This window comes from Schistocerca nitens, chromosome 8 (genome assembly GCF_023898315.1).
Source record: "Schistocerca nitens isolate TAMUIC-IGC-003100 chromosome 8, iqSchNite1.1, whole genome shotgun sequence".
In the NCBI taxonomy this organism is placed as follows: domain Eukaryota; kingdom Metazoa; phylum Arthropoda; class Insecta; order Orthoptera; family Acrididae; genus Schistocerca; species Schistocerca nitens.
Genome location: NC_064621.1, coordinates 124386543 through 124408639, shown reverse-complemented (window position 1 = coordinate 124408639; position 22097 = coordinate 124386543). Strand labels below are relative to the sequence as shown.

At 43.6% G+C, this 22097-nt stretch overlaps 1 protein-coding gene and 1 pseudogene across 1 annotated transcript in view; both read left to right on the top strand.

The window, feature by feature from the left end:
* Nucleotides 1-21249, top strand: part of LOC126199440 (myogenesis-regulating glycosidase-like) — a 57662-nt gene extending 36413 nt beyond the window's left edge. Inside the window, exons 4-5 of the mRNA XM_049936358.1 lie at nucleotides 13186-13342; nucleotides 20973-21249. Coding sequence (XP_049792315.1) covers nucleotides 13186-13342; nucleotides 20973-21172 — 357 coding nt within the window. The 3' untranslated portion in view covers nucleotides 21173-21249. The remainder of the gene's footprint in view (nucleotides 1-13185; nucleotides 13343-20972) is intronic.
* On the top strand, nucleotides 3154-3271 carry LOC126199822 (5S ribosomal RNA; annotated as a pseudogene).
* Nucleotides 21250-22097: the final 848 nt, after the last annotated feature.

Here is a 22097-nt window from a genome sequence, read left to right as displayed (position 1 = left end):
CTGACAGAATTACAATGTCATCGGCGAACCTCAAAGTTTTTATTTCTTCTCCATGGATTTTAATACCTACTCCGAATTTTTCTTTTGTTTCCTTCACTGCTTGCTCAATATACAGATTGAATAACATCGGGGAGAGGCTACAACCCTGTCTTACTCCCTTCCCAACCACTGCTTCCCTTTCGTGTCCCTCGACTCTTATAACTGCCATCTGGTTTCTGTACAAATTGTAAATAGCCTTTCGCTCCCTGTATTTTACCCCTGCCACCTTTAGAATTTGAAAGAGAGTATTCCAGTCAACATTGTCAAAAGCTTTCTCTAAGTCTACAAATGCTAGAAACGTAGGTTTGCCTTTCCTTAATCTTTCTTCTAAGATAAGTCGTAAAGTCAGTATTGCCTCACGTGTTCCAGTATTTCTACGGAATCCAAACTGATCTTCCCCGAGGTCGGCTTCTACCAGTTTTTCCATTCGTCTGTAGAGAATTCGTGTTAGTATTTTGCAGCTGTGGCTTATTAAACTGATTGTTCGGTAATTCTCACATCTGTCAACACCTGCTTTCTTTGGGATTGGAATTATTATATTCTTCTTGAAGTCTGAGGGTATTTCGCCTGTTTCATACATCTTGCTCACCAGATGGTAGAGTTTTGTCAGGACTGGCTCTCCCAAGGCCGTCAGTAGTTCCAATGGAATGTTGTCTACTCCGGGGGCCTTGTTTCGACTCAGGTCTTTCAGTGCTCTGTCAAACTCTTCACGCAGTATAGTATCTCCCATTTGATCTTCATCTACATCCTCTTCCATTTCCATAATATTGTCCTCAAGTACATCGCCCTTGTATAGACCCTCTATATACTCCTTCCACCTTTCTGCTTTCCCTTCTTTGCTTAGAACTGGGTTTCCATCTGAGCTCTTGATGTTCATAGAAGTGGTTCTCTTATCTCCAAAGGTCTCTTTAATTTTCCTGTAGGCAGTATCTATCTTACCCCTAGTGAGATAAGCCTTTACATCCTTACATTTGTCCTCTAGCCATCCCTGCTTAGCCATTTTGCACTTCCTGTCAATCTCATTTTTGAGACGTTTGTATTCCTTTTTGCCTGCTTCATTTACTGCATTTTTATGTTTTCTCCTTTCATCAATTAAACTCAACTGGAGCAATGCTGTTCCCTTTTCCGTCCGCTGCGGTTCTGGGCGTTCCCTCTGCGGTCCGCTCCCACCAGACCCGCTCCTGGTGTGTTTGGGGTTCTGTCTGGGTTGCCAGGCGTTCTCCCTGCGGTCCTTTCCCGCTCACTACGATCTTCTGGTGCGCTGCCGTTCAGTTTTCGGTCCTCTGCGGCTCTGAATGTTCCCTCTGCGGTCCGAGCCCGTCGGACCCGCTCCTGGACGTTCCGTCTTCGGTCCGGTGAACCTGGCACTCTGTCTGGCGATCGTTTTCTATATCCACGCTTCCGGTTCTTCTGTTCATGGAGTTCTGCAGCTGTCCCCTTGCTCCTTTAACTGCTCTAGAGCAGGGACTGAGGCTGTGCTTAGCTGGTACCCCACGTCGCGGTTCATGAGATAGTCAGTTACTTTTATCTCTATCGATTCCCTTACAACATTGTTCTAAAATCCGGGTGGCTGTGCTAGAATCTTGGTTTCATCATAATTCATGGCTTAATCTAGTTCTAGACAATGTTCAGCAATGGCTGATTTTGTCACCTGTCTTAATCGTGTGTGCCTTTGATGTTCCTTGCACCTGATAGCCACTGTTTTTGTCGTCTGGCCAATGTAGGACATGCCACAATGACAAGGTATATTGTAAATGCGTGGTTTCCGTAACCTCATGTCGTCTTTAACATTTCCACCAGTCTCCCGATCTTGCTGGATGGACAGACCATCTTGCTCTGCTTCTGGAACCTGAGGTGTTACGACTGGTTGGAGTGCCATCTCATTGTTTTGATTAATGACTCGCTCATTCGACCATTTTTTGACCGAGGAGATGACTCAGTGTGCCACACCTCACTTTGCCGGTTTGTCTCAGGATCCTACTGAAAAATCCAAGCTTCATCACTTTCCATTACACGACTGAACGATTCATGGTGATTGGTGATCCTCACAAGAACATCAATTCAGACGATTCTTCGATTGATCTTCCGCTCAGTTGCGAGGTTTGTCGACACCATTGTGGCACAAACCTTTCACATGTGCAAAACTTCGGTCAAAATTTGTTATACGGTGAAAGTGTTTCACCCATCATCCTTATTGTTAAACGTTGGTCTGATCCCACAAGAGGAGGGCACGTTCCTTGTTTTTGTCGTTTTGAATGTCTTCCTGAGTAAGGTTCATCTTCAACGTGTTTTCGACCTTCCAAAAATTATTTTTTCCGTGGAAAAACTTGTGCTCTTGATAGTCAGTGTCATTGTGAATCACTTTTCAAAGGCCACAACTGCGGATTCCATAACGTTGCTCTAAATTCCGCTGTTTCATTTTCGTAACACACAACAAAACCACGGCTGAAGTGATGGCGCCCTCAAAAATCAGGTGATGGCTGTACGGAGCTGAAACTCGGACTGAGCATCTGGAAGGGATGAATACGCTGATCTACGTAAGTTGCCGGATCGCTCGCAATGTTGCCAGTCTTATTACGATAGTCACACACCTAGTATGGCGTTGACTCCTACATATTTTTAGCATAGTCTCCGGACCTCAGTGCCTTGCTATGGAATCCCCACCTCGCAGACTAAGCGGTTGTTGACAAACTAGCAAATTTTCGACACAGATAGGTCCACAACTGCTGCCGTGGCCAGCATCGCACATACTCTGCATGAAAAACCGAACGCTCTTGCACGCCAATACATGCTGCACGGCGGTAATGTGGCGTGTGGGCTACTAGGTGTGGCTACGAAATCACTAGACAATTACTGTAAAACATTTCCTTTCAAAACCACACATATTTCGTTACTGTTACCCTCAATATTCTCCCTCCTCTGGCTCTACAACGCTCCTTCTGAATTTTCCAATCTTGGAAACAGTACTGGAAAGTTTTACACTTCATTTTAATGTTACACTATGGCCGGCTGAAGAAGAGGGAAGGAGCACAGGGTACGAATCACAACTGGGCTAGTTGCACCAAGTTGCATTTTTAAATTTGTTTAATTTATTTTACTTATATATTGAAGCTTGGCAACGGCCTTGCCGCAGTGGATACACCAGTTCCCGTGAGATCACCGAAGTTAAGCGCTGTCGGGCGTGGTCAGCACTTGGATGGGAAACCATCCAGGCCGCCATGCGCTGTTGCCATTTTTCGGGGTTCACTCAGCTTTGTGATGCCGATTAAGGAGCTACTCCACCAAATAGTAGCGGCTTCAGTCAAGAATACCATCTTACGACCGGGAGAGCGGTGTGCTGACCCCACGCCCCTCCTATCTGCATCCTCCACTGAGGATGACACGGCGGTCGGATGGTCCCGATAGGCCACTCGTGGTCTGAAGACGGAGTGCTTTATTTATTGAAACTTGGCTAGCTCCACCAACTTGGATATATTGTAATTTATTCCATTAATTTGTTAAAACTGTATCTGATATTCATATTTCAATGTGATTGGCTGGAGACAGCGAGGTGTGTGTGAAGAGATACAAATCACAAGTAAGCCATTGTAATTATTTCATTAAACTGCATTCCAACTGGTTGCTTCAGTTTAATACTTCACTATGATTGGTTATGAAATAGTGGGGTATAAGACACAAGTGAGTTATTTCTGCCGTATTGAATTTCGACTGGATGACTCGTACTGAACTGTGATTCACTGGATTTAGGGGAGGGGACTCTAATATCACACTAGCACAATTGCGCTATTCTGCTATTTTGGTTTTTGACTGAATGTACACTGGGGAAGGGGAAGAGACGGAAGCGTGGCTTGATAGCGCCACTGATGATTAAGGTGATATCAGTGGTAAGATTATTGATGTCACTGATAAGGAGGGTGCTTGTGACGTCATTGCTTCTGCACGTAGCAAACAGCGAAGCTTCTTTCGGGTGCCTACCCCATGGGAAATGCTGCAGAATCCTCATTACCACCCCGCTCCTAACGTTAGAAATTCTTTTTGTAAATGCGAAAACGGCAGTCAGAGGCACACACAAAACTCCTATTACATCGGAGACGCCTTGCATTTGGTACAGGTTTACTCTTAAAATTCAGATATCGTAGCTTCTATGAAGAATCAGTCAACGTATTTCATCTTGCCACGTATGTCTCGTGAAGTGAGCATAAATATAGAATAATAGTTGAAAGGAAAACTTATCGGCAGCCTTTTTTCTCTAAAAAAATTCGTTAATAAAATAGCAAATGTGGTAAGTGATCGTAGTATGACAAATACTCACGATCGCACACTCGAACGTGCCTTGTGTAGTGTAGCTGCATCTGTGAATTCAACGGGTACAAACACTATTTCAGGCATCATTCGTTATTACAGTACTGACACATTATCTGATCTTACGTATCCTCCTCGTGCATTTTTCTACGAAAGTATTCTCACAGTCGCAAGGAACCCCTTTAGTGCGTGGTCGCAAAAGGCAAATGATGATTATGGCATTCGATGCCCACGTATTGTCTGCCATGAAACTACAATATTGACTGCTAATGGCAACAGGTGGCGGGACTGGCGGCATCCAGTGGTGAGCACAGCGTAGGGCTAAGGGGTGTAGTCGAACCGCTTAGTCGACGAGTGACTCTCAGCAGTGCTGCTGTGCTAAATGTGTGGTATAAAGCGAACAAAGGCAACGATAAACAAAGCAAGCACTGCATTTAGCAACAATAGCCGCCGAATTGCCAATTCGTTAACAAGGAACCAAAGGAATTTCACAGAGCGAGAAAGAAAAGGCAGACGAAATATTAGCATTTCTGCAATATGAGCCAGTGGAGTGTGTGGTGGCGTATACGCGCGAATGTGCGGACAATGTGCAGGAGTATGATGATGACGATAGGTGCTTAACAAGCGAAAGTGATATTGAAACAGGTTCCGAACCGTGTAGTTCATCATACTTGTGAGACAGGGAGGCACAAATCCCGTCTCCAGTGAAACGTGGTAAAGGCCAATCCTTGTCCAAGGAGCAGGTACTAAACATAATTACGTACATCGAAGATCATCCACAGTATAGCAAAAAAAAAAAATTATTAACAGATTTCGAGTAAGTCCGCAGCAGTATGACTGTGTAGTGCATAAGAAAACTGCGGATATTCAAGGTAGAACAAGGCGCACTTGTAACAAAAACTGGTGTTTGTGCGTTTCAGGGATGCTCCATACAACTTACAGGATGTGAATGATAATGACCTACTACTTGATGTACATCAAACTGCGTGCGACATAGACTGCAGTGATTTCAAGGGAAGCAGTGGATGGTTGAACAACTTCAGACAGCCCTACAGAATTGGAAGACGTAACAATATTTCAAACAAAGAATAAACTTATATAAGAACGTAGGCTTCTGCGTCCGGTGTCATAGTCATTAAAATTCTTCTGGGTATTATGCCGCGTCATTACTAAAACACTAACAACGATAATAAACTAAAACCGACGTTTCGGCCGAATTTCAATGGCCTTCCTCAGAGCACGACTGGTTTTGCATGGGGATAGGTGCTTCTATTTATTACAGACTATCGATGTCTAACGTCACTGTTGTAAAACTTTTAATTGACCCTCTAATATGATTGGCTAGTCATGGCGTAAGGGAAGATGAAGGAAAGAGGCTCAAATGGTTCAAATGGCTCTGAGCACTATGGGACGTAACATCTGTGGTCATCAGTCCCCTAGAACTTAGAACTACTTAAACCAAACTAACCTAAGGACATCACACACATCCATGCCAGAGGCAGGATTCGAACCTGCGACCGTAGCAGTCGCGCGGTTCCGGACTGAGCGCCTAGAACCGCTAGACCACCGCGGCGGGCGAAAGAGGCTATTCGTGGATGTCCATGTCGTCAACGATTGGTAGCTGTCAGCCAATCAGCCTACTTGACGATACACAGGGTACAGCGAACTGCAGGTGGATACGTCGGTACCAATGATGTGTGTCACTTTGGATCAGAGGAGATTCTCCCTGGTTTTGAGCGGCTAACAGAAGTGATAAAGGCTGCCAGTCTTGCTTGCAAGATGAAAGCAGAGCTGACCAATAGCAGCATAGTCGATAGGACCGATTGCGGACCTCTGGTGCAGAGCCGTGTGGAGGGTCTGAATCAGAGGCGCAGACGGTTCTGCGACCGTGTAGGCTGCAGATTCCTCGACTTGCGCCAAAGGGTGGTTGGGTTTCGGGTTCCGCTGAATAGATCAGGTGTCCACTATACGCAGGCGACGGCAAAATGGGTAGCAGGGACTGTGGGGCGTGGACTGGGCGGTTTTTTAGGTTAGAGGGTCTCAGGAAAACACAAGAAGGGCTTTAGTCACAAAAGGTGCAGGCTGAACACAGGAAGAACGTAGATACAAGAACCATTGGTATAACAGTTGTAAATTGTCGTAATTGTGTTGGCAAAGTACCAGAGCTACAAGCGCTAATAGAAAGCACTGATGCTCAAATCGTTACAGTCACTGAAAGGCGATGGCGTGTTTGTTACTGTCAGAAGTAGTTTAAATTGTCACGAAATTGAAGTAGAAGATACTTCCTGTGAGTTAGTATGGGCAGGGGTCATTGTTGGCAACCGGAATAAAATAACTGGATCCTTTTACCGACCTCTCAATTCAGATGATACAGTTGCTGAAAGGTTCAAAGAAAACTTGAGTTTGATTTCAAACACGTACCCGACTCATACAATAATAGTTGGTGGTGACTTTAATTTACCCTTGATATGTTGGCGAAAATACATGTTTAATTCCGGAGGTACGCATAAAATATCATCCGAAATTGTGCTAAACGCATTCTCTGAAAGTTATTTCGAGCAGTTAGTTCATGAACCCACGCGGATGGTAAACGGTTGTGAAAACACACTTGACCTCTTATCAACAAATAATCCTGAGTTAATAACGAGCATCAAAACCGATTCAGGGATTAGTGAACACAGGGTTGTCGTAGCGAAATTGAATATTGTAATCCCCAAATCCACGAAAAATAAGCGAAAAATATACCTATTCAAAAAAGCAGATAAAAATTCACTTGACACCTTCCTGAGAGACAATCTCTACTCATTCCAAATTAATAATATAAGTGTAGACCAGATGTGGCTCAAATTCGAAGAAATAGTATCGGCAGCAATTGAGAGATTAATACCAAATGAATTAACAAACGACGAAGCTGATCCTCCTTGGTACACAAAACACGTTAGAACACTGTTGCAGAAACAACGAAACAAACATGCCAAATTTAAACAGACGCAAAATCCCCAAGATTGGCGATCTTTTACAGAAGCTCGAAATTTAGCGCGGACTTCAATGCGAGATGCCTATAACAGTTTCCACAACGAAACTGTCTCGAAATCTGGCAGAAAATCCAAAGAGATTCTGGTCGTATGTGAAGTATGTCAGCGGCAAGAAACAATCAATGCCATCTCTGCACGACAGCAATGGAGATACTATCGAAGACAGTGGTGCCAAAGCAGAGTTACTAACAGAGATATAGATAGAGTCGAAAATCAAATTCACCAGTGCGAAGTCTAGTTATGAAAAAGCAGGCTTATGTGCATGAAATTAATCAGGATAATTAAGAACAACTTACTTCTTGTACTGGGAATCTTCATACCCAGGTGAAGAGTGAGAAGTGAACAAACAGGTGTGCTCCCTGCCGCCGTTGGATAAGCAGCTGCAGCAGCAAGTCGTATACTCTTAGCTCGCTTATTTGTTATATAGTTTAATTCGTAATTTATTTGCGTGTTTCTTGGTATTTGCATTGTTTAATTCATAAATTTCGGGCGTATTATTTTGAGATTGTAGCATCGTGCTTTGGTACCTGAAGAGTGTAAATTCACGTAGTCGTCTGTCTTCTGTTTTTGTTTTGAACGGCCAGTGCCGGTTGGTCACAGCCAGTGTGCTCCCTGCCGCCGTTGGATAAGCAGCTGCAGCAGCAAGTCGTATACTCTTAGCTCGCTTATTTGTTACATAGTTTAATTCTTAATTTATTTTCGTGTTTTTGGTACTTGCATTGTTTAATTCATAAATTTCTGGCGTATTATAGTATTTGAGAGTTGTAGCATCGCGTTTTAGAACCTGAATAGTGTAAAATCGCGTAGTCTCCTTCCGCCGCCGAGCAGTGTGTCAGTAGTGCGCAAGTAGCAGCATTACTGCATTTACTAGGCAATCTTGTATTTTAATAACAGTTTAAATTTTGTGTCGAATTATTTGTGCTCTCTGTAGATTAGTTCACACGTTCTTTGCATAACAATTTTTAGCATGGATAGGGACTGCAACTGCTGTGTTCGGATGCAGGCTAGGTTGGCATCCCTTCGCTCCCAGCTTCAGGCAGTGTTGGCTTCGGTCACACAGCTTGAGGCTGTTGCCAATGGGCATCACTGTGGGGGTCCGGATGGGGGTTTGTCGGGGACGGCCAGCTCGTCTCACGCATCCCACGATCGGACTACGACTGTGGCTGCCCGGGATACTGCCCACATTGAGGCTCATGCCTCACCTGTGGTAGAATGGGAGGTCATCTCGAGGTGTGGCAGGGGGCAAAGACATTCCGGAGAGCTGAACGAAAGGCCTCTCCAGTTTGTCTGACGAACCGGTTTCAGGCTCTGTCTCAGGCTGATACTGATCTTCGGCCGGACATGGCTGCTTGTCCTGTTCCAGGGGTTGCTCCTCAGTCTGCAAAATCCGGGCGGTCGCAGAGGGTGGGCTTACTGGTAGTAGGGAGCTCCAACGTCAGGCGCGTAATGGGGCCCCTTAGGGATATGGCAGCAAGAGAGGGGAAGAAAACCAATGTGCACTCCGTGTGCATACCGGGGGGAGTCATTCCAGATGTGGAAAGGGTGCTTCCGGATGCCATGAAGGGTACAGGGTGCACCCATCTGCAGGTGGTTTCTCATGTCGGCACCAATGATGTGTGTCGCTATGGGTCGGAGGAAATCCTCTCTGGATTCCGGCGGCTATCTGATTTGGTGAAGACTGCCAGTCTCGCTAGCGGGATGAAAGCAGAGCTCACCACCTGCAGAATCGTCGACAGGACTGACTGCGGACCTTTGGTACAGAGACGAGTGGAGGGTCTGAATCAGAGGCTGAGACGGTTCTGCGACCGTGTGGGCTGCAGATTCCTCGACTTGCGCCATAGGGTGGTGGGGTTTCGGGTTCCGCTGGATAGGTCAGGAGTCCACTACACGCAGCAAGCGGCTACACGGGTAGCAGGGGTTGTGTGGCGTGGACTGGACTATGGTTAGATGGCCTCGGGCAAGTACAGAAAGGGCAGCAGCCTCAAAGGGTGCGGGACAAAGTCAGGACATGCGGGGGCCAAACAGCAATCGGTATTGTAACTGTAAACTGTCGAAGCTGCATTGGTAAAGTACCGGAACTTCAAGCGCTGATAGAAAGCACCGAAGCTGAAATCGTTATAGGTACAGAATGCTGGCTGAAGCCAGAGAAAATTCTGCCGAAATTTTTACAAAGGCACAGACGGTGTTTAGAAAGGATAGATTGCATGCAACCGGTGGTGGCGTGTTTGTCGCTGTTAGTAGTAGTTTACCCTGTAGTGAGGTAGAAGTGAATAGTTCCTGTGATTTATTATGGGTGGAGGTTACACTCAACAACCGAGCTAGGTTAATAGTTGGCTCCTTTTACCGACCTCCCGACTCAGCAGCATTAGTGGCAGAACAACTGAGAGAAAATTTGGAATACATTTCACATAAATTTTCTCAGCATGTTATAGTCTTAGGTGGAGATTTCAATTTACCATATATAGACTGGGACAGTCAGATGTTTAGGACGGGTGGTAGGGACAGAGCATCGAGTGACATTATACTGAGTGCACTATCCGAAAATTACATCGAGCAATTAAACAGAGAACCGACTCGTGGAGATAACATCTTGGACCTACTGATAACAAACAGACCCGAACTTTTCGACTCTGTAAGTGCAGAACACGGAATCAGTGATCATAAGGCCGTTGCAGGATCCCTGAATATGGAAGTTAATAGGAATATAAAAAAAGGGATGAAGATTTATCTGTTTAGCAAGAGTAATAGAAGGCAGACTACCTAACAGATCAAAGCGAAAATTTCTGTTCCGACACTGACAATGTTGAGTGTTTATGGAAAAAGTTCAAGGCAATCGTAAAATGCGTTTTAGAGAGGTACGTGCCGTGTAAAACTGTGAGGGACGGGAAAAACCCATCGTGGTACAACAACAAAGTTAGGAAACTACTGCGAAAGCAAAGAGAGCTTCACTCCAAGTTTAAACGCAGCCAAAACCTCTCAGACAAACAGAAGCTAAACGATGTCAAAGTTAGCGTAAGGAGGGCTATGCGTGAAGCGTTCAGTGAATTCGAGAGTAAAATTCTATGTACCGACTTGACAGAAAATCCTAGGAAGTTCTGGTCTTACGTTAAATCAGTAAGTGGCTCGAAACAGCATGTCCAGACACTCCGGGATGATGATGGCATGAAACAGAGGATGACACGCGTAAAGCTGAAATACTAAACACCTTTTTCCAAAGCTGTTTCACAGAGGAAGACCGCACTGCAGTTCCTTCTCTAAATCCTCGCACAAACGAAAAAATGGGTGACATCGAAATAAGTGTCCAAGGAATAGAAAAGCAACTGGAATCACTCAACAGAGGAAAGTCCACTGGACCTGACGGGATACGAATTCGATTCTACACAGAGTACGCGAAAGAACTTGCCCCCCTTGTAACAGCCGTGTACCGCAAGTCTCAAGAGGAACGGAGGGTTCCAAATGATTGGAAAAGAGCACAGGTAGTCCCAGTCTTCAAGAAGGGTCGTCGAGCAGATGCGCAAAACTATAGACCTATATCTCTGACGTCGATCTGTTGTAGAATTTTAGAACATGTTTTTTGCTCGAGTATCATGTCGTTTTTGGAAACCCAGAATCTACTATGTAGGAATCAACATGGATTCCGGAAACAGCGATCGTGTGAGACCCAACTCGCTTTATTTGTTCATGAGACCCAGAAAATATTAGATACAGGCTCCCAGGTAGATGCTATTTTTCTTCCGGAAGGCGTTCGATACAGTTCCGCACTGTCGCCTGATAAACAAAGTAAGAGCCTACGGAATATCAGACCAGCTGTGTGGCTGGATTGAAGAGTTTTTAGCAAACAGAACACAGCATGTTGTTATCAATGGAGAGATGTCTACAGACGTTAAGGTAACCCCTGGCGTGCTACAGGGGAGTGTTATGGGACCATTGCTTTTCAAAATATATATAAATGACCTAGTAGATAGTGTCGTAAGTTCCATGCGGCTTTTCGCGGATGGTGCTGTAGTATACAGAGAAGTTGCAGCATTAGAAAATTGTAGCGAAATGCAGGAAGATCTGCAGCGGATAGGCACTTGGTGCAGGGAGTGGCAACTGTCCCTTAACATAGACAAATGTAATGTATTGCGAATACATAGAAATAAGGATCCTTTGTTGTATGATTATATGATAGCGGAACAAACACTGGTGGCAGTTACTACTGTAAAATATCTGGGAGTATGCGTGCGGAACGATTTGAAGTGGAATGATCATATAAAATTAATTGTTAGTAAGGCGGCTACCAGGTTGAGATTCATTGGGAGAGTGCTTAGAAAATGTAGTCCATCAACAAAGGAGGTGGCTTACAAAACACTCGTTCGACCTATACTTGAGTATTGCTCATCAGTGTGGGATCGTACCAGATCGGGTTGACGGAGGAGATAGAGAAGATCCAAAGATGAGCGGCGCGTTTCGTCACAGGGTTATTTGGTAACCGTGATAGCGTTACGGAGATGTTTAATAAACTGAAGTAGCAGACTCTGCAAGAGAGGCGCTCTGCATCGCGGTGTAGCTTGCTCGCCAGGTTTCGAGAGGGTGCGTTTCTGGATGAGGTATCGAATATATTGCTTCCCCCTACTTATACCTCCCGAGGAGATCACGAATGTAAAATTAGAGAGATTAGAGCGCGCACGGAGGCTTTCAGACAGTCGTTCTTCCCGCGAACCATACGCGACTGGAACAGGAAAGGGAGGTAATGACAGTGGCACGTAAAGTGCCCTCCGCCACACACCGTTGGGTGGCTTGCGGAGTATAAATGTAGTTGTAGATGTAGACCTCTGTTGCATGCAGAAATGCGTCCCCAGTTCCTGGACAACAGTCACTGCAAACTGTGGCTAACATACTGCACTTCCTTCCATTTGTTGGTGCTTACAGTATTTACATCATGCAAGCTGGGGGCAGATAGTTCTACGTAAGTGGGGGAGCCTGCCTCCCAAAAACTGTTTAAATAGAGACTGACATTGATTCGATTTTCATGTTGAGAAATTCTTCCTCTCACACACGAACTGAGTCTTTTTCCTGCCAATTTCCTTTTTGTAACACCCTGTATACAGGATGTAACAGCTACAAGTGCACACATTTTTATTGGTGACTAAGGACGGCGTACTGAACAATATTACAGCAGTATTCACTTAATTTGTAAACAAATAATTGTAGCTATTAGGAATAGTATGTTTTTAGGGTGTTTAGTATCTCCTAGTACAAGTGCCAAGATCAAGTGATTAATGCTTATTTTCCCGTCGGTAGTAGGTCAGGTGTTGAAGTTTGGACGCGTGGACGCAAAACGAGCAGTCTATATTGCCAGGCACACTCCACTTAGTGGCGTAGTTACGACCATGTGGAAAACATCAGATAGTAAATTATGTGACGTGTTTGTGGAAGATTGCTAGACGCAGAAGTAATATATATATATATATATATATATATATATATATATATATATATATATATATATATATATATATATATATATAATCGCACTTAAACCTGTAACACACTGTATAGACAATTTTGTTGTACAAAGTTGGAAGTCTTTGCCGTAAATAGAAAGAATTTACAAGTGTGCTGCCTATCTGATATCGCGTGTCACGCAGTCATACGTTGAGAGATAAATCTTACACCTCGTTTGTTTCTTGAGCTTGTCTCTTTTCACAGCACTGAAATTACCAGGTTTAATCAGAGTGTGGTTTTGTATACGAAGCACAGAACATTTACTTTTTGAGAACTGGGAGCGCCCCCGCAAGCCTGCAGCTGAGAGCGGCCCGTGTTGCAGACGGTGACGATCAGCCGCAGCATGGCGGCGCTCCACGCCCAGTACGCGCCGCGCATCGTCGAGCTGATGAGGAAGGCGGTGCGGGACGGCAGCCCCGTCAACCCCCCCATCTGGTGGCTCGACCCCACAGACGAGGCGGCCCTCGCCACCGACTCAGGTACGATGCGCAGCTTCTTCTGTCACCAACTGGCCACACACTCATTTCCCAGTTACCGAGATCCCAACATACATTCACGGCGATTTTAGACTTATTTCCTGTTCTTACCGCAGAACGATACCCCAACAGTTAAAACATAAGAAAAGACAGAACCATGTTTCCATAATTCAAGGATACAACGTTCCCTCCACTAAAGGAAAATAGTGCATACCATTAACAAGGACATCGGGACAGAGAATCAAATGTCATATCTGGAATGTGACAATTCCTCTGGAATGTAACAAAGCCAGAACCTTTATTTTTTTTTTTTTTTATTTTCGTTCTCTATAACTGGTAAGTGTCATTGTATTATACACTACCAGTTTGAGGTGTAAGTTTTCGTAGGTGTGCAGAATTCAGAAAATCTATGAGATAGTTTTGCAGTTGCTGAAATATACAGCGACACCAATGTGGAAGTGATACCACATTGGGAAATCATACTCCAGTTGGATTCCAGTGTTTTTAACTACATTCAGTGCAACTGCGCGTCTCTTTGAGTTACAGCCGCATATATCTTTCCTACATCTCATCATGCCCAGCGTGGCACAAGGCAAATTCTCTAAGTATTCAGGAAAGACATTCCAGATGCACGTAGTGTGATATCTACCAAAAATCGTAATAACCTTCGATGTTTGCACTTACAATAGCCCTCCCTACCCTCCATAAACACTGTGTTTCATCCCATGCAACCGTACGGCGCCACAAACAACAACTGTTGCATAAATGAGGGAACTAAGGCTAGTGGCTACGTAACATAGTTTCCCCGTAACCACAATAATCGATCCTTTTTAGAATACTGCTCAGGTACATGGACCTATAACAAACAGCACTAGCAGAGGATGCTGAATTTATACACTACTAGCCGTTAAAATTGCTACACCACGAAGATGACGTGCTACAGACGCGAAGTTTAACCGACAGGAAGAAGATGCTGTGCTATGCAAATGGTTAGCTTTTCAGAGCATTCGCACAAGGTTGGCGCCGGTGGCGACACCTACAACGTGCTGACATGAGGAAAGTTTCCAACCGATTTCTCATACACAAACAGCAGTTGACAGACGTTGCCTGGTGAAGCGTTGTTGTGATGCCTCGTGTAAGGATGAGAAATGCGTACCATCACGTTTCCGACTTTGATAAAGGTCGGATTGTAGCCTATCGCGATTGCGGTTTATCGTATCGCGACATTGCTGCTCGCGTTGGTCGTGATCCACTGACTGTTAGCAGAATATGAAATCGGTGGGTTCAGGAGTGTAATACGGAATACCGTGCTGTATCCCAACGGCCTTGTATCACTTGCAGTCCAGATGACAGGCATCTTATCCTCGTGGCTGTAACGGATCGTGCAGCCACGTCTCGATCCCTGAGTCAACAGATGGGGACGTTTGCAAGAGAACAACCATCTGCACGAACAGTTCGACGACGTTTGCAGCAGCATGGACTATCAGCTCGGAGACCACGGCTGCGGTTACGCTTGACGCTGCATCACAGGCAGGAGCGCCTGCGATGGTGTACTCAACGACGCACTTGGGTGTACGAATGGCAAAACGTCATTTTTTGGGATGAATCCAGTTTCTGTTTACAGCATCATGATGGTCGCGTCCGTGTTTGGTGACATCGCGGTGAACGCACATTGGAAGCGTGTATTCGTCATCGCCATACTCGCGTATCACCCGGCGTGATGGTATGGGGTGCCATTGGTTACACGTCTCGGTCACCTCTTGTTCGCATTGACGGCGCTTTGAACAGTGCACGTTACATTTCAGATGTGTTACGACCCGTGCCTCTACCGTTCATTCGATCCCTGCGAAACCCTACACTTCAGCAGGATAATGGACGACCGCATGTTGCAGGTCCTGTACGGGCCTTTCTGGATGAAGGAAACGTTCGACTGCTGACCTGGCCAGCACATTCTCCAGATCTCTCACCAATTGAAAACGTCTGCTCGATGGTGGCCGAGCAACTGGTTTGTCACAACACGCCAGTCACTACTCTTGATGAACTGTGGTATCGTGTTGAAGCCGCATGGGCAGCTGTACCAGTACACGCCATCCAAGTTGTGTGTGACTCAATGCCTAGGCGTATCAAGGCCGTTATTACGGCCAGAGGTGGTTGTTCTGAGTGCTGATTTCTCAGGATCTATGCACCCAAATTGCGTGAAAATGTAATCACATGTCAGTTATAGTATAATATATTTGTCCAGTGAATACCCATTTATCATCTGCATTTTTTTCTCGGTGTAGCAATTTTAATGGCCAGTAGTGTACAAAGAACTGCAGCACGAAAGGTCACGTAACTGGTCGACCGATGTGAGAGACTCGTGTAGGTGACCTGAAGTGTCAGACGCGTGAAAACAGGTTTCAACGGGTCTGTGAAAGCCTGTTTACGTACAGCCAAGAATCAGCACCAAGTGACGAATCTAGAAAAATACGACCGTGGCCCCATGTTGTTGTTCACGGAAGAACTGCCAAGACAAGATTAGACTAACGCACGCCAGTGGCATATGAGGAATCATTTTCTCTGCGGACTGCATGTGAATGGAATAGGAAGGAAACCATGTACTTCGCATTAGTTTACAGACATAGAGATTTACATTATTCGTATGCAATATGGAACCAATGGCAGGAATTGGTACAGGCAGAAGGATACTGAGATCGTGCCGTGTGATGTCAGCAGAGGGGCACAGAAAGAGTAACGTGCACTGTTCACATGCACAACACGAGTAGTGGAGTGCTAGATGGAGACACCGCCCGTGGTAAGAGGGCAGATGTTGCGTTGGAGCCATCTGACATGCGTACAAGCTGCTGCCACTCCTCCTGATGCGGGAGCAGCAAGAATGAAACACAGAATAACATTGGGAGTCCGTTAATGAAGAAAAATGGAATGCCCACTCGATCAAGAAATTGCTGGCGAGGAGGTTCTTTACCTAAAATCCATGACCAAAGCACCAAAACAGTCGAGAGAGCATGCATCGCAGCTAATGTTGCGTGAAATCCAAATTCCCCTAAAAGAGTTCTTCAATAGTTTGAATCAATATTTTTAGAGCTCAGATTACTTGTTAATGTCATGAATGAGAAAACAATACGTTCATTAACTTTGGACATATTGTAGTAAATAATTTCCAAATTAAAGTCCTCAGTTGTACAGTATCACCAAGCAGTACATAGTTATATTTTATGCATTTGACTCAATCCTCGCTGTTAGACTTACAGTTGCAGTGAACACTTTTAGAGATTTATAGAATAAATTAAGAAAGTTTATGGACCAGAAATATAAGAATAAGAATTGCTAAAGGCAGCTCAGGGCCTTGGGTGCACCACACCCAATTCCACGTAGGTTGCAGGTTCTCTGAAGAACTTTCGTTAGTGTATAACACTACAACAGCATTTACGTAGCTCACGTAATCAAATACCAAATTTGGTTTATTACTTATTATGCCCCAACAGAACAAATAGTCCTGTTACGAAAAAGCCACGTATAACACTCCACCTGCTACTGCTATACCATAACCTCGAAACTGGAAACAGGTTTTGACATAAAACTATTTTGTTATAGCAATTATGGTATAAAGCAACAGAGCCGTGTTACCCTCTGAGAGGAATTTTGTTATGTTGACCGTGTTATTCCTAACGGAGGTGGCTTATCGGAAATGAAAGTCAGAATTACGTAAATATTTGAACAGTGACAAACAAAATATTGCCTATCTGCACTGTTTAACGGATAACGAAAACGGTCGCCAGCCTAACTAGGCAAGAGAATGATTAACATTCTCTTTCAAGAAAATAGTTATTAGTAACTTTAATGGATAAACACAACCTATACTTGGCCACACGCGAGTGCAATGAACTCTGACACAGTCATATGTTTACGGTAAGATTGAATCTATCAGTTGGAGCAGCACAAACTATTTGCAAAATTATAACAGGTACAGAAAAACACTATCACTTTCAGGGTTTACACAAACTGAGTGGTCTTTATAACACTACCATTAACATTCCCTCTAGGATCATAAATTGGACATAGGTTTAGGTTAAGTCTCTCTCAGTTAAATACTTTACTATTTAAAATGAGAGTTAGTAGAAATTCACTGACAGGTTACTTATCACTGTTTTTCTAATAAATAGATTATGATTTTCATAAATAAAGATCTTTCCGTTATTTGTTATCTCGCATTATCACACTAGACAAACTGTGGATCCTGTTATACTGTTAATATGCCCTTATAATACACAAGAGAGACAAACACTTAGTAATCATGAACATATAATTTCCTACTATGCAGTTTTCCACTTTTACTACCGTGAGACATAAAATTAACATTTATGTAAGGTACTGACTCACTTTCTGCGATTAACAACAGGCAGTAATGTGATCATTTACTAAGCAAAACTCTATAAGCCTCAGTCTTGAGAAATTTTAATTTGAAGTTGGCAACAACACATTAATAAGCAGTTTTACTAGGAAAATTATTTCAGCAAGCATCATTAACTTTAACTCACTCTCTTGCCACATTAACTTTAACTTTCTCTTTACTATGTTCGAAGGGGGCATTAACTAGAAAACTGGGTTTTAATGTACTTTCAGTAAGGACACTCGGTAATCTAGTTCAAACGGAGAGGACCCTGAGAGGTGTTATGATGAGGAGAAAAGTCAAGGTAGGTACATAAATTCAGATAAAATTTACCTTATATTTGAGCACACTAACACATCCATTAAGCTGATCCTTCACTGTACATCATTATAGCATTCCGATGCAATGATTGCGCAATGTGGTGGTAACTGCTTGTCGGTAGGTGGAATTGCAGGCAGAATTGCTGGACTGTCATTTCTTGGTGGCGATGATAGATACAAATTCCAGAATAGTTCCAGCTATTTATCCATCCATCCGAGGCCTTGGAAAGAAGCAGGAAAAGCCTCTCCCGGAACCAGCACAATATGCATCTTTTACATGGCAGTGCACAGACTCGTTGCTCGTCCCCGACTCGTTGCTCGTCCCCGACTGACTATCAGTTCCACCTTTCCTACCTAGGCCAACTACAATTTGCGCGCGCTAAACAGTTCCGTTCCCGAGGGGAACCACTACACCTTTTACATACAAACTAACTAAGAACCCTAAGTGAGGATCAGCAGTTTACATAACAGCAAACAATCATTTTAAACAAAACAGAACATTTGCACATATTAGTATTTCTACAAAAAATTATTCACACAAAATTACAATTATATGCAGTAAGTTTTGTTCCCCCCAAATGGGACAAAGAATTTAAATAACAGATATGCTACACAGCATAGAACCAAACCATGACATCAAAGTTTGTATAAAGAAAGCAGTATACAATTTTATGTTATCGATTCAATCACACACATTTACAGAAGCACAGCAATGTAACGTTAAATGAAACAAAAGCAAAATAAATCAGTACAGCATTAGAGCTATGGTGTTACAAGTCCACTCTAGTGTTATACAATTTCTGATCCATGTTCCCAGCACTGAACTTCTATTTAAACTGAGGAACAACGAAAAAAAATAATCGTCAGTTTGTGGTATATCAGCTACATCAACTGTAGCGTAATAAATATGAAACAGTTTCGAAATGCCAGCTGATAACTTTGACTACTGGTGAATGTTCTTGATCGTACGGTCATTTTCAGCGACCATGTTGACCTTTCTCCTCTTATGCCTTTACAAGGGCGCTGTGTCATTGCCTTATAGTGTAACTGGACATGTTGTTTCATTATCTTGACCACTACCCATTTCGTCATATGTAGTTTAGACAACCTCTATCACTAATCGGTTCCCATTTCATTCCTAGATGGGAATACTATAATTTCTTGAATGATACACTAGTCTCTTCCTTCTCTCATAATTTACATTGGTGTGCACCCAGTACTGTAATGATTGAAACAGTTAAATTTCCCTTATAGTTTGTAGCAATCATCTCCATGTACTATGCTGCTAAGGGCAGTATGTTCTAAAAATGCATTCCAGGCTCTCTCATGTAGCTTTCATAAGAGTTGCTTGGATGATGGTATGTCACAAAGTATTTCAGTTCTACTTCATGGTCTTGCAACTCACATATCCAAAATTATAAAATTAGTTGGAAACCATTATCATAGAGAACAACATTTGGTTTTCCACTTTTATAAAATTATCTTTAGTAACTCGATTCATGGTCAAAGTTCTAAGCCTTCCTTTGTTTAGCCGCATGTCAGTTTTCATCCATGAAATAATATCTAATAGCCAGAAATTAAATTTGCGACTGCTAAATAGCCACAGAAGTGTAGCGATAGGGCGTGGAAGCTGGCACACAAGTGGCCGATGGGACGGAGCTGGATACTGGCGTGAGGGGGGGGGGGGGGGGGGCAGAGGGGAGTGGGTGATGCTACTGAGTACCGCTGCTGCCGGGGTCTGCGTACAACAAATACTGCAGTGTTTATAGAAAATTATGTATTAGTAATAACAAAAATGACACTTAAATAAGTCTACATGACAGTAGGTAGTTAATGGCCAAAAAGGAAAATCGCAATAGAAAGGACATTACGAACAACAGATTCATCAGACCTCATTGAAATAAGTATAATGATCGTAAAATAATTATTTGGGTACGATGAAAGAAGCGAATGGCTGCGAAATAATTTCATGAAAAGGAATAATATGCTTTTCATACTATAATTCTGCATCACCACATTGTATCCAGCGTAATGTGAATCACTATAAAACCGGAGAAAATGAAATTGGTTATTGAGATTAAAGTGCATCTTGACTGAGGTTATACCAAATGCAGAGTTCTGGAGAGAAATGCCAAGAGCGGATGTCCGTGGAAAACATTTAACCGAAGAAAGGACAGGTTAGTGATGTAGCAAGGCAATTGGAGATATTTAGGAGGGCAGAGGAAACAGCATTTTTGAGGAAAACAGGGACAGAATGCAATGCATAGAACATTTTATGAGGACGTTTCTTATACGTACGAAATATGTCGAAATGAAAAACATTAGCACACGATATAGAACTGAAAGCGATATTAAAACATTGAACGATCGATTACTGAGAAAAGGCTTTCCCATTTTAGTGTCGCTCACGCTTTATGGATTCATGTAAATCTCTTGTAGTGGGGCTACGAGGCAAAAGTGTGGAGCTTTTATGTTTGCTGTCTGTGTGTTTCACAATAGACAAGAAAGAACTTAAATGTATGGCTTTTTCCTAATAAGTAGAAGGTCTTATAATAAAGTTTTATCATTGCCCTGAAAAGTAAAGTTAGGTCAATTTTTTTTCCTTTTTTTCAGTCTTATATTTGCAGTCCTAGTACACCCAACGTCTCAGTATCATAGCATGCTACTAGATGTGAGAAAAAGGAAGAAAAGATAATGGCGCAGGACACTGATGAAGTGGGATTAGACTGTGCCATCTTGTTTTGACTCCATAGTAGCGTACTGCGGTGCCAGAACTGCAGCTATGTTCCAGCAAGTAGACACAATGTAAATTGCGTAGGTTCATTTTTTTGAAGAGGTGGTTAAATCTTTGTGACTTTACTTTGCAGGATCAGCTGTGTGATAGCAGACCAGTAGTGACACAGTGTGTGCTTTGCGTGTGCAGAGTTCCTTCTGGGAGAGGACGTGCTGGTGGCGCCGGTGCTGTACCACGACGACGTGGAGCGCGACATCTACCTGCCCAGGGGCAGCTGGAGGGACGAGGCGGACCCGGAGCACCCCGTCATACAGGGCCCCACCTGGCTCTACAGCTACCCGGCGCCACTGGACACTCTGCCCTACTTCACCAGGGTCTCCGCCACCTAGTGCTGCAGAAATGTGCACAGCCTCTGTACATATAAATTAAAATGCCTTCCTAGTTCATTACAATCCTTACAATACTCGTACGCTGTTTACTTATACGGTATGCTTCCTCCAATCCTTACGATTTACATAAACGATCTGGTTGATGGTACTGACGGCGGCCTTAGACTGTTTGCCAATGATGCTGTAGTCTTCAGGAAAGTAGTATCACACGAAAGTTGTGAACAAATCAATGAGGATTTGCAGAAAATAAATGCTTGGTGCAATGACCGGCAGTTATCTGTCAGTATTACTAAGTGTAACCTACTGCGTATAACAAGGCGAAAATCATTAATGTATGAGTACAAAATAAATGATCAGTCTTTGGAAGCGGTAACATCAGTCAAGTATCTGCGTGGGACTATTCGAAATGATCTCAAATGGAATGAATAGATTACACAAGTAACGGGTAAGGCGAACTCTAGATTGCGGTTTATTGGTAGAATCCTGAAGCGATTCAGTCCTTCAACAAAGGAAATAGCTTACAATACGTTAGTTCGTCCAGTCTTAAAGTATTGTTCGTCTGTATGGGACCCTTACCAGTTGGGTCTGATTCAAGAGATTGAGAAGGTCCAAAGAAGAGCGGCAAGATTCGTGACTGGTACATTTAGCCATCGCGAGGGCGTTACAAATCTCATAGAAAGTTTGAAGTGGGACACACTTGCAGATAGACGGCGCGTTAAACAGAAGGGGCTGCTCACTAAATTCCGAAATCTAATCTTCACCGAGAATGCAGAGCATATATTATTACCACCAACTTTCAAATCGCGTAATGATCATCATTCAAAGATAAGGGAAATAAGAGCTCGTACTGAGACGTTCAGACAGTCGTTTTTCCCTTCGCGCGATCCGTGAGTGGAACAGGGGGGGGGGGGGGGGGGGGGAATAT